Source organism: Molothrus ater, chromosome 2 (genome assembly GCF_012460135.2).
Source record: "Molothrus ater isolate BHLD 08-10-18 breed brown headed cowbird chromosome 2, BPBGC_Mater_1.1, whole genome shotgun sequence".
In the NCBI taxonomy this organism is placed as follows: domain Eukaryota; kingdom Metazoa; phylum Chordata; class Aves; order Passeriformes; family Icteridae; genus Molothrus; species Molothrus ater.
Window position 1 is genome coordinate 85,511,841 of NC_050479.2, and position 13,874 is coordinate 85,525,714.

A 13,874-nucleotide genomic window follows, 5' to 3' on the forward strand; every position below is an offset into this window, starting at 1 on the left:
ACTTATTTCTGTCAAAGAGATGTCATAAATCTATGCTTTTCTATGTACTTTTCTGCAAAATTAAAATATTTCAGTAGGATCAGCACATCATAATTCCAGTGCCACAGTAATGGTGTTACTGCTCTTTTCTAATCAGTCTCTTTTCACAGGGAGATTCACACATTTATCACTTAAAAATCCTGTGTTAGTTAAAGAAAAACTCAAGTCATGATTGCATAGTACTAATTGTAGATCAGAACTCTGTATTCATTTTATTCATTTATTATCATCTTAAATTTTGTTATGGAACAGAAGTTATTACACAGATAAGTTCAATTGTTTAAGTAAAAAACCTAAAATTTAACAAATAAACCTCACTTTTTCCACGGAGTGCAGTCATTGGTTTCCCGTGAGATCATAATTCCTGCAAGCAGATGTGCTCAAGTGTGGGTACCATTGTCCATGAGGCCAGAGGTCCTGCCAGGAGCCTGCTCCAGCACAGGCTTGGGATGGGGGTCACAGCCTTCCTTCAGGCATCCACTTGCTCCTGCATGGTCTTCTCGCCAGGTTGCTTTCAGGGGGTCTCTGCTCCCCTTTGGAGCTCCACAGGCTGCAGGGGCACAGCTGCCTCACCATGGTCTGTGCCACAGGCTGCTGGGGAATCTCAGCTCCAGCACCTGGAGCACCTCCTGCTTCTCCTTCTGCACTGACCTTGTGTCTCTATAATTGGTCTCATTCCCCTCTTCTTTAGCTGCAGTTACTTCTGTGCAATAATTTTTTTGCCTTCTTAAATATGTTATCAAGGAGATGACAATTGCTAACATCACTGAGGGGCTTAGCCTTGGCCAGTGGCAGGTCTGTCTTGGAGCTGGCTGGCATTGGCTCTGTCAGACACAGGGAGAGCTTCCAGCAGGTTCTCAAAGCAGCCACCCCTGCAGCCCCCCCTGCTACCAAAACCTGGCCATGCAAACCCAATACAAGGCTCAAAGTCATGGCTATCCATGCTTAAATAGCAAACTATTCCAAATTCTCTTTGGGAAACATTCTCTGGCTGGGGTGATTTTTTCTATTCTAGATTGCCAACAACTATGGTCACTAATAAGTAGGAAGAAAATGTAAGTTCCAAATTTCTATAGTCTTAGAAATAGATCATGCAGAAGCCCATAATAGTTTACTATTAACAAAAGGCATTTCTTCTCATTCTTCTCAACAAATCATAATAAGTTACACAATTTTGTTATGGTCTATTAGATTTAATCTTCCTAGATCAAATCCTTTTTTAAACTCATTTTAATAAATCATGAATTTTAGGGATAGGTCATCACTGCTTGCAGAGGGCTTTTTTCCATTTGTACAGTTTGAATTGATTAACATGGTATTTTATCAATCATTTCCTTGCTAGCAGTAACTAATTGCCTATTAAAAATCTTTGAATGTATTAAAATGCAATAAAGCCCAATCCATTTGTGGGTCAGTTAATATTTACAACTAGTAACTAGTAGCTTGGCCAAATTCATCAACATATGCAGCAGCATCTTGCAAATATTTATTAAAAAAACCTTTTGTTTTTGGCAGAAAGCCCCAAGTAAGCATAACCCAGACTGAAGTAGAACAGCAGCAGCTCACTGCACCTGAGTGCCTTGAAATTGTTTTCATCTCACTACATCTAATATATATCAGGAAGTGGATGCTTGTAAGCACAATCCACAGGATATTTCTTAGATGTCTGCTTTACAATGAGGCAGGTTGCATCCTAGAAGTATCTCTTTGCTTGCAATCCAGTGATTCTAGAAAACTAATTCAAGCTGCCATGGAGATAGCAGCACTCGGTGAAGTGAACTTTACCTATGGTTTCTTGAATTCTATTTTAAAAGTTGAGTCAAGCTGTTGCATCATGATCCAAAATTAATATGAAAATACTTTGGGTTTTCTCTTAATGGTTTTACCTTCTCCATTTCGCTTGTTCCTTACTCAAACTCAAGCTCTGTTGAGACATTCCCAGCACCCAGACACCATGATGATGTCCTCTGTCACTGTCCTGCTCAGCTGTGTCAGGCATGGTCACACTGAGACCAGAGGAGGCATCAGCCTAGGCAGGAGTTTATGCTCAGAGTGGCTACAGAGACCTGGATCCCGAAGTGTCTTTCAAACCAACTACTTGCCAGTATCCTTTTAAATCCTTCTGTTTTCATAGAATCATAGAATATGCTGAGTAGGAAGTGACCTACGGGGATCATTGAGTCCAACTCCTGGCCTTGCACAGGAGACCCCAATATGTGCCTGAGAGCATTGTCCAAACACTTCTGTGACAACTTCCCTGAGGAGCCTGTTCCAGTGTTCAGCCACACTATGAGTGAAAAACCTTCTCCTGATATCCAACCTTAACCTCTCCTGACACAGCTTCAGGCTGTTTCCTCAATTCCTGTCACTGGTCACCACAGACAAGTAAGAGATCAGTGTCTGCCCCTGCACTTCCCCTCAATGAGGCAGTTGCAGACTGCGATGAGATTTGCCCTCAGTCTCCTGTTCTGCAGGCTGAACAGACCAATGACCTCAGCCACTCCTCATGCAGCTTCCCCTCCAGAGCTTCACCATCCTCATGGCCCTCCTTTAGATACTGTCTAAGAGCTCCATGCTCTTCTTATATTGTGGCACCAAAAACAGACCCCAGGACTTGAGGTGGGGCTGCCCCAGTGCTGAGCAGAGTGGAACAATCCCCTCCCTTGCCCAGCTGGCAGTGCCATGCCTGATGTCCCCCAGGGCACAGTTGAAACAGAAATGCACATTTTTAAATGCAAGTGTTTAGCATTTATACTTGCCTTGTATTGTTAGATTTTAGATTGCATATTTTTATAATTTATATACATATATATATGTCATATTTTTCCTAAACTGAAACTCTGTCTCTAGCAAAGCTAACTTGTATAGACACCCAAAAGGAATGACCTTTGCAGTATGGCAGCTTTTACATTCTCAAAAAGACATTTCAGCACCAAATTTGTGATCTGTATACTGAAATGCAGCCAAAAGAAATAGAAGTTAAAGCAAGGATCAAAAATAATTTCCTCTAAATAAATAATTAAAAATACATAATTAAAATAATCTAGGGATGAATTTTGTCATTTTGTATGCGAGCTGTGTCATACATAGCTTATTGCTCAAAATGCTCTTGGAAATAAAAACATCTTTTTTTAACTTAGTAGCTTAACTTGTTTTAACATTTCCTACATAGGAAAGAACATATCATCAAGTCCTTATCTTGGTTGACTTTGAAGACCATACCAGACAACTTAATAACAAGCACCCAAATTTTGCTACAGTAAAGTGAAAAGGGATAAGCAGCCTAAATATTGATGCCACAGTCAACTAACACTCAGCAGCCATTCAGTGCAGCAACATTTATGGATTCAGAAATAGGTGGTGTTGTTTCTTTCTGCCTGTTTTTCTTCTTCCTTCCAAAAAAAATCACAAACTTACCTGATCAGCTAGACGAGAGAGGCAAAACCAAGTGAAGTCAGGGAATAGAAAAGCTAAATAGTGCCTCAACTGTTGGATTCTGCTTGCAAGGTGTCCTGGTCGTCTAAACACACAGAAGTCAGATTAGATAAGGTTCATTTAACATTTGTGATGTCTGCTAGGCTTATATCTGCCTCATCCCATTAATATAATACCAGACAAAATACAATTATTGTGGAAAATCAGGGGAAGGTTATTTAAATAGGGGACTAAAGGGAGTTGCAATACTAGTATTAATGCAAAGCAGTTGTTCAGTTAAAGTTACCTTTGCAAAAAGTAAATGCATCCTCTTGAAGAATATACCTACAGCCACTCCTTAAATGAGACTTTTCTATATTATCTCTTTTCCATCTTCATTTTTTTATGACCTTTTAACCACCTTTCCTTTAACTACTTTTTCCACTTTTTTTGTTTTAAGATAAAATCCTTGTTGGCTAAGCAAAATACTTCCGCAAAACCTCTACCAGAGTTCACTTTAAAATATTTTTTATTTTTCCCTTGGTGACCCCTAGCAACTCCGGCAAACAACCCAGTTGGGCTAGATATATTTTTCTGTCTTATTTTCCATATTAGCCAAGATATATAAAAGATAACAAATAAGCTGCTTAGTGTCATATTTACAGTGCAGTTGAGGCATGGTCTCATTATTTCCTGCCTATATTTCTACAGAATGAGAACACCTCAGTAAGGCCAATATGCTGCAAGTCACCTTCTAAACAAAGATGATTTCAAGATTTATATAATTACAGGAAAATACATTCAAATACAAGCTATTTCCAAAATGGTTACTTGCAGGTAGTCCAGGAAAGTATTTGAGTTACTAGAGCAAATCCTATTTATGATACTTCTCCAGATCCAGAATAAGAGACTAAGCTTAAGGATACCTGATAAGCACACAAACATCACTCCCTCTTATGTTTCAGTTCGACTTTGTCGAGCTCCTTGATGGAAGACGTCTGCTGACCCAGGAGGCGAGAAGCTTGGAAGGACCTCAGCGGCAGCACAGAGCTTTTGTGCCCTTGGCCAGCCACGAGACAGGATTTATCCAGTATTTAGATTCAGGAATATGGCATTTAGCCTTCTACAATGATGGCAAGGAATCGGAAGTGGTTTCTTTTCTTACTACTGCTATTGGTAAGGATTTCCTCTATTATTCCTAAACTCCTAAGTATGCCTTGGGGCCAGGTATTAATGCACATACTTGAATTGCATGATGGCTTCGTGTGGTTTTGGAGAAAAGGCTTGGAGGGGATTGTATTTAGCAATATGCTGAATACTGTTAGACCCTAAATGTTGAGTAAGTATTTTGTAGGTCTTTTAAGTAACTATAATCATAACAAGATTCTGCACAGTGCCAAACATGGATTACAAGCTGGAAAATCCTTGCTTTATTTTCTTACTTTGATTTTCCTTTTATTTAGTTGGCTTTTGTTGGTTTTGTTTGATTTTTTGTTTGTTTGATAGGGTTTTTTCTCTTTCTGTAGCAGAGGTGTAGGAATGATTGAAGAACAGACAGTAGCACCATTCCCCAGTTCTGTGTGACAGACAGTTCTGCCATTGAACACCATCAAAATCACTCAAGCTGGAGTTCAGGCAGAGTACTGGGGTTAAAACTCCAATAAAGGGCACTGTAAGCCTTGGTAGTAGCAACCACAGAAACAGGAATCCCTGTTTCTCCTTGCTAACAGAAGGAAGCTGAGATTGCTTAAGAAGAGCAAATTAACTAAATAGGTCTTCTGACTTCTCTGGCAGTAAAATGCCCTGTCAGTTCATCTCACAGGCATGGATTTGTTGCTGTCCAAGGAGAAAAAGATGCTGCCAGTGGGTGCCTGACAGCACACTGAGTATTCTTCTTCCACCCTGCAAATATCTAAATCTGTTTCCGATTCAGTAATATTTAATTTTACATTTGTTTGACCTGCTTAAACTGTTCATATACCAAAATTCATTTGGTTGTAATTTAAAGATTAGTCCATAAAACTAGCACTCAGCTTTCTTCTGACCGCAGTGTTTAATGGACTTTTTTTCTTTGCAGAAAAAAAGCAGACTCATTCCAAAGCTGCCATTAATCCCTCTCCCAACAGAGGCATTGGTGTTGAGTCTCAGCTGTCTGCAATAGTTACCTAAGAGCTAGGGGCTGTAATTTGTCTTGGCAGGTTAATTAAAAAGTTTAGGTCTTACTAAAGCAAAGTCATTAACATCCCAATATTCCATTTTAGCACTAAAGTTTATCTAATGCAGAAATGGAAACTGCTGTAATACTGTGTTTTAAATTAAAAACCTGGGAATGTGATGTTCTGTCTTGTTTGCAGCTGAGCAACACTAGCGGTAGTTACTTCTAGAAGTATGTTAGCTTAGGAAATTGAAGTCTTACTTTATAGAATGCAGATTTACTTCCATTTAGTTTACTTTAGTAATTTGATTTTTTACTTACAACAACCACAGAAGCTTAAGATATTCTTCTGAAGGCAGCTTTTTCTCCGTGTTGAAAAATGTCTTCAGTTCAAAATTTCCCATCACAGGAAAGAAATCAGTAAGGCTCTTAGAGCAGAAAACATGTTTAAAGCACTGTCACTATTGTTCTTGTTTTCAAAGTGATGCTTAAGTGTTCTAGCCAGACCTTTCTCTTGGCCTTATTGCACTAATATAGGGAAAAACAAGGAGATAAAAAAAAAGAAAAGAAGCATTCTTAATTTGCCTTTGAGCATCAAGGGAATGGTGAGGGTGAGAAGCATGTCAGATTGTTTTCTAGGCAATCTTATTTTTTTTTGTTTTGCTCTGCTGTACCTTCATGACTGCATGATAAGCAGAGCAGTCCACGATATGGAGCCCATGATATATTCAATATATCCCCTTCTCACCTTGAATCATTCAGGGTTTCTGTGATTCAGAAACAAGGAAGTTTTCTTTTGCTACACAGGTGGGAATCACTTTATCCACTGGCAGCTTTATATCAACACAAAGCTGTAGTGTAAAAAACCCGTTTGAGTACAAGCTATGAATTTTGAAACAGACTTAAGTAAAAATTTTAGGTGGGAAAATGTGGCTTATTGGCTAGAATCTGTCCAGAAAAGTGCAGCATTTGTATAAGTACCATAACAATCACTGTAATAGCCTTAACAAGGTGGTACCTTTCTCCTCCATCTAGTTTTCAACAGGTTGTTGGAAAAAAAAATAAATAAACAGTCAGGTGCTTTATGTAACTCTAATGCTTCAGAGCCTTTCTAGTGTATTCATGAAGTCTGGCAAGACATGGCTGCTAGATTGTAAGTACATAAATACTGTGGTACTGTAGTGATACTATTTTTTTTCACTGCCCAAGTAAAGAGAATAAGGCAACATGACAGTGCTTATGAACCAGTGTGTAAAATTGCAACACAAAACAAATAAATCAAGTCACACATGATGGGAGCCTTAGATCTGTCTGTGCAGGGTTAGGAACCTTCAAAGGAGTTGTGTTGACTGTCAGAGGCAAGCTGCCATTTCATTTGATTCCTGTGGCAAGACCACCTAAAATATCTCCCTTTATTATTCCACTAACATAGGGTTTACAGTAAGAGCAAGTTTGAAAAGTATAGCTGTGATGCAGGAGGAAGTAGGATCCAATGATTTAGAAGCAGACCAGCAGCCTAGAACTCCTGAATTGTGATTGATGTGTTAATTCCTCCCCAGCCTAGGCTCATGCTTCAGCTGCTCACTGTGTAAAACTGAGGAGAGTGACATTTCTCTGGAGATGCTGTGAGGATGATAGAACTGCTGGGAAAATGAATGAAGCATTAATTAATAATCACAGATAGTAGTAGAAAGCACAAAATTGATAATGGTGATCGTAATGATAAGTTCATAAAGCCAAACTGTGCAGTCATTGCTTCAGGCAAACATCCCCTGTGAGTGAAGACTCACCAAAATAAATGGCAATAGCTTTTACTTCAGCAATAAACATGTTGGATGGAAAGACTGCTGATTTTCCAAGTCTTATCTGCTATGTTTCAACAGACCGAGCTGTTCAGAGCCAGCAAATCATTGCAGGCTCTGTATGACAGTATCAACTGCAATTACTGTGCAGCGCTTGCCTGGAATGATTTGGCTTCCATTATTCTAATGAAAACTGGAGAAAAATGGAAAAAGGCATCTGTATTCCCAGTCTGATAACACAGAGATAATTTCAAAAATTGTGAGGCTGTCCATTATACAACTTTGGAATGTGATAAAGCTATAACTAAATCCACTCAGGAACGTTAGCATAGATTTTGAGGGCGGGAGATGGCAACTTGGCCTGTTTTCTAAATGGGTGTGGAATCATCATCGCTGAAGGGCTAGGTGTTTTCAAAATGTGTGCCTGTTACATGCACTGAATGTAAACCTGGGGAGAATACAGCCTTGTAATGCCTGTCAGAGCTTAAACTTCTGAATAACACAGGAAGTTCAGATGGAGGGAAAAATATTATTCTGGAAAAGTTTTCCGCCTTTAACAGCATTTTTATATCCCATTCTTCTGAATTACAATTCATTCCATTATAAAGGAAGGGACGGTCAAGGTCTCTCAATAATAAATTAACCTTTTTGTAAATTACATCAGTGGCACTTTCTGAAATTCCTAATAGAAACACTTCATTGAGAAGCACCTTGTGGCTTCACAATCTGCCACGATCTGCCTGATAGTGGTAATTTATTTAGACCAATCTTGTCTAGTGAAGCAAAATTGTAGGCTGAGGAATCAGCTGGAATCAGCACATCTGCAACAGATTTTGGCCAAAAGTCTGCTCAGTAGAAGCAAGAAACATCTGAGAACCTGAAAAGAGCATCTGTGGAGTCAGTGTCTTTCAGCAGCTGTTACTGCTGAGCTCAGGCAGTCTCGACTGTGCAGGACCATTGAGAAATCAAAAGGAAAAGCAAAATCAGTTGTCTGTGAGAGGAGAGCATCGCTGTTTACCAGCTTGTACCCCAGCAAGCGACAGGAAACACATGTAGAACACTCGAGATAGGATGCAAGGTCTCATCTCATTCCTATCTCATCCCTATCTTCTACATGAGACAATGCTTAAGTTACGAAAAGCATTGTCTGCTTAAGTTAAGAAAAGCATTGTCTCCTCCCTCTGCCATTGTAAAAAAACCCTGCTGTAAGTAGTTTCCTCCGCTGAAGTGCAAGATGAACTCCAGTGTAATTTATAAGGGGCTGCCAGCACATCCAGCACCTGGTAATAGACACCAAAAGGCACATGCCCTTCCTGCAATAGCCCAGAATGTAACCTACCCCATGCAGTCCCTAGGACAGCACTTCACACTCAGGAATGGAGAGTCTGAGCAGAGGAACACTTCATAATAGGACTGAGCTCAAAGGAGAAATTGCGGGGCACAGAAACAAGCATGGGACTGGGAACCCTCCTTGTGTGAGAGGTGACAAGAATGGCTTCCCTAGCACTGTGTGAAAGTGCCTTTGTGTTTAGCTTATTCTTAGCAAAGGGAAAAGTAAGCATCTGAGTAGCTCAGGTTTGCTTCCATTGCTTTTGCTGCTTATGTTTAGGCTAACTTAAACTCTAGCAATTTCCACTTCAGAGAGGGATACAGAAGTGTGATCCACTTAAAGTCTCAAAGACATTTGTGTTATTTACACTTGCTTTGCTAATGTCTGGAAAAATCTTAATTGGTTTCATGTAAATATTGAGGAGTCAGGATACTGTGCAGAGTAACATGGGATGTGATCTGTTCTGGCTTGCGCTTTGCTTTTAGCTTCTTAATGCCACAGTTACTCAACTTAAAAGTCCCCCATGTACTATTAGATCTTCAGGACTCTGAAGGAGGAGAGCTGGTTTTAATGTCCCAGCTACCCTTTTCTGAACTTCTCCTTAGGCTAAAGAGGCTGAAAGTTCAGCAAGTACTTTGCTGAATCAGAACTCCTTAACTGCTAATGAGACTCCAGCTGCTCCGTGAAAGAGCTCAGTTCTCCCCTATTGCATGAGTATGGTCATCTTAGCCCTTCTGTTTCAGAGAGGGACATGGAGAACTTCCACCTTGTGGTAACCCTCTGCAGATAATTAGTTAGTAACCCATTCCTGCCCACACTCACAGCTCTTTTTTTGCTCTGCGTAGAAAAAGAAATACAGCAATATGAGAACTGTGCCAGGAAGGAAAATCACCTAATTTTTGATGTTATTGATCTCTGTGCTACAAAATAATAGCAGAGCTTTGCAGGCTCTGTAAATAGTTGTTTCGACTTTGGCTCTGTATGCCCATCTACAAGCAGATATCTGATGCTCTGTCACATGGGTGATGCTTTTTTTTGATTTCTCTCTTGTTGCTGCCAACCCTTTTTTTGATACTTTGTTTCCTGCTTTCTGCTCTTACTTAGCTTCTCTGAGTGTGGCCAAGCTCATAGGTTTCAGGTAGTATTTAGAAAAGATACAGTCACTCAATTCATGTAGAAAGCAAAAAAATGCATTTATGAGTCCCTGCCAGGCTGTGCTAGGTTTTTCTTTCCTTGTGTATTTGATCTCATGAATGACATTTTGTTGACAGGTCTGCTTGACTGAAAATGCTTATCCTCAGAGCGGGTTCAGGTTATGCTGCAGCACTGCAAAGTGTCTTCCTTTAAATATCCAGCTGGCCACAGAGTGTGAGGGGTCTTCTGTGAGAATTGAACTTATCCATACAGAAGGTTGGCAAGAAGACAGGAGACTGCCCTCTCCATCCTAGCCAAATCCAGCCCAGTCAGATAGGTTCGGTGTCACAAGGCGAGACAGAAGTGTGGGGTGAACTCCCTCTGCCTGAGCTTTGTGAGCTGCAGGAATTCCCCACTCCAAGCAGGTGTTATGGTGTGCTTGGTGAAAATTCACTTTCATCCAGCCCATGTGCAAATCTAGGCTGTTCTATTTATAGGGCTTAATAAAAAACAAGCGTGGGCTGAGCCTGGATTTGGAACTAGAAAGAGGGGTGTGCAGAGGTGAAACTTTTCACATTAGCTTGCACTCCTTATATCCAGAGATTGTTTGCTATTCTCAGTAAAACAGTGATGATGATTTTGGATAGATAGTGACACAGCCCTTAAAACTTTAGCAGCTGAAAGTCAACAACAGCTTTATTAGTGTGCCTTAATCTTTTCATGTTTTCCCTCAAAACTGATGAACAGCCTTATTTCCCAGTGAAGTGAGCCAAGAGGGTGAGCATGTTCCAGTGTTGGAGTTTATCTCTGTGTCCGACTCTTCAGACAACTCCTACCAGATCAAACATTCCTCCTGGTTCTTAAATTCCTTTCAGCTTCAGTCAGTAATGTTTGTACGTGATCCCATGGTACACTGCTTCCTAAATGTTAACTGCAGCTTTCTGCCTGCTGCTGCTAAGATCAACAGCACTTCCAAGGAACAGGAAGTCAGACCAATTGTTTCAAATCTAGATGTTACTTGTAATGACCTTTTTTCTCTATGCAAGTGTCTGAAACAATTCTTGCATAATAACCCTTCTTCCCAAACCATAATGGCAGGCAAAATTATTATTTCTGGATTTTGCTATTGAAGATGTAAGGCATCTCTAATAAAGAGGAAATTAGGACATGTCTCAAAGATAATTAAATAATAAGAAGCCTGTAAAGGCCAAATGCTTGGCTGTGAAAACTTCCATGGCCTCTCTGTGTAGAGTGTATCTCTTCACTGATGATCAGTGAATAAAAGCAAGCAGTAGAAAATTAAAATGTGTAAAGCTAGCTTAGTTTTAAAGCAGAGATGCGGTAATTTATTTAATGTTAGATTTGAACTTTTTCTTTAATTTTTTATTTTGATTTTTATATGTACACACCTCTTTCAATAGCTCTTACAAGTGATAACTTGAGTGGAGAAAATAGAAAAATGGACAGGTACTTTCATTTATATTGTTGTATAAAAGAAATAAGGCCAGGATGGATGCCAGTAAGTATTCATCTCAGTAGAAGTTAGATGTCTGAGTGTCTTTAATGTTCCAGATTTTGTCTGGTTTTAATCATGCTTTAAAGTGGTAGAAAAATGAAGGTAGATTTGTCATTTTTAAAAGCTTTGCCTACATCTGTACTTACATGGACTGCTAGCATTGAACTTGCATGTCCATGTGCTGCTTTCAGGCAGGCAAGTTCTCTTGATCTGACAGAGCTTGTACAAAAGGTTTATTGATTGGGGGAATTACTTTAGTTTTAGGGTCAAGAAAAGGTTTATTTATTGCTGAAGTATATGCCTCTTTCTTTCTTTCTTTCTTTCTTTCTTTCTTTCTTTCTTTCTTTCTTTCTTTCTTTCTTTCTTTCTTTCTTTCTTTCTTTCTTTTCTTTCTTTCTTTCTTTCTTTCTTTCTTTCTTTCTTTCTTTCTTTCTTTCTTTCTTTCTTTCTTTCTTTCTTTCTTTCTTTCTTTCTTTCTTTCTTTCTTTCTTTTATTCCTTTCTCTTATTTCTTTCTTTTCTTTCTTTCTGATATTTCTTTCTTTCTGTTATTTCAGTCCCTGTGTTTTTCTGTTCACTTTTTTTCAGAAGAGCATAATTCTGCCTTAATAACATGGCATGTAAGTGCTGTCTGAGGGGTTCTGGAGAAATGTGTAAAACAGTGCATATGGTTTTCGTTTTTACACTTTTGTATATAGCTCTTTCCACGCAGCCCAGACTGTGGGCTAATGTAAGCACAGCTTGTTTTATTCCTGTGTCGTATTACCGAGCTGCTAGAGCAGCTTTGTGCATGCTTTTCTTTCCATGAATGCTCCCTGCTAAAGCACAGAAATAAGGTTGTGGGAGTTACTCGTCCGCTTTGTCAAACAAAAAGGAAACTCTTTCTGTACTTGAACAACAGACACTTTAAAGCCTCATTTTTCCAAAGGCTGTATTCACGTGTACGTACTTGCATTCAAGACCACAAAAAAAACCAGAAGCCAACAATATCAGCACCTCAGGAGTCACTGGACCAATCTTCATTTTGCATGGGGGCCGAGCAGATGAGAGGGACGTAGTCTGTGCAGTCGCTCCTGGCACATGTTGACTTTTTAAATAATAACAGTTGGTCTGTATATTAGATGTGTGACTGCTTTCTTTTGCGGAGTGCTACAACAGTCTCAGAAAAAGTTCCATAGATTATCTTAAACTGATTTCTAGACAGCTTGCCAGAGGCTCTGAGAAGGAGCAAGATTTGACCACATATGTGCAGCAAGTCTGCAAGGGGCAGGAACAGAGCCATAAGTACTGCTTTTTGTCTGGCTCTGACAGAAGACCACCAGAAGAGAAGAGTTCAATGCAGCTGCCTGAGATGCCCCAGAGAACTGGGAGCATCCCTACAGGGGGGCAAGGCTGAAAAAAGAACCTGGAGGGGAGTCAGGCTCTTGTGTAGCAGTGGCTGCAGGTCAGGCATCCTGCTTGGGAGCATGTCCCTGGCACCAGGCACTTACATAACTGAACCTCACATATCAGTCATTCCAGCCAGTGCATCCTTAGTTATCAGGCTGGATATATTAACTAAAGACTTGGAGTAAAATGAAATTTATTTTCTATGCACCCAAAATTACAACATTGCCAAGGTTTCGTGGCATTTGTTTGACCAAAAGAGATTACATTTGTAGTTCTCTTTGTGTGTATGCAAGAATGGTTTGGGTTTTTTCCTCCTGTACTACACCAACTTAAAACATCATTTAAAATGAAACTCAAGGCCAGATTTAGCCTTGCCCTGAGCTATGACAGCAGAAAATGTAATGTACTGAACGTGAAGTAACTTCCCTCTTGCTAGTACAGCTCCAGAAGTTGAACCCTGAAGGCTGAATAATTGTTGTTTCCTGTATTAGTTTGTAACAATTTATGAGAGTGGGAAGGAACAAAAAAAAATTCTATGCAATCCCCTGGGGAAATATGGGATATGAGAGTTTCATCTACTGGAGTGAAATTCAGGTTTAAAAATATTCCAACTGCAAAAAAAGGAATCTAAGAAGAAAATAACTGTTCACAGTGTGTCTTTCTAGATCTCCACAGCCATGTCACAGTTACGTTACAAGTACGGATTAAAGTCTTATTGTGCTTGGAAGCTGCATTGTAGAAGGAAAAATAAGAAGGCTTCAGTCCAACAGCTACTCTTTGTTTAAAATCATTCACTGAATTTTTTTTCCCAGCTAACTTCCAACCTGTGATCACATTTCAAGTGCTTTGGAACAGAGGGTGTTTTCAGATGGTCAGTGTATGATTCCTTAAGAACTGTATTTCAAGACCCTTTTGTGCTTTTAGCATTGCTCACATTGTAAGAAAACAGTGTTCCCTGTTTGGCCCTATGGACAACAGAAATACGTTATCAGGATTTCCTGAAAGTTGGTGAAGTCAAGGGAGATTTTACCATCAAGTTAAATGGTCATATACATTGACCAATGCCCAAGTGCTTTTGAAATCCCATTACACTTTA

General features: G+C 39.6%; 1 protein-coding gene across 1 annotated transcript in view; it reads left to right on the forward strand.

The window, feature by feature from the left end:
* The window catches only part of TENM4 (teneurin transmembrane protein 4), a 601,532-nt gene that overhangs the window by 424,419 nt on the left and 163,239 nt on the right, over positions 1-13,874 (forward strand). The window contains 1 exon segment of the mRNA XM_054518583.1: positions 4,419-4,629. Coding sequence (XP_054374558.1) covers positions 4,419-4,629 — 211 coding nt within the window.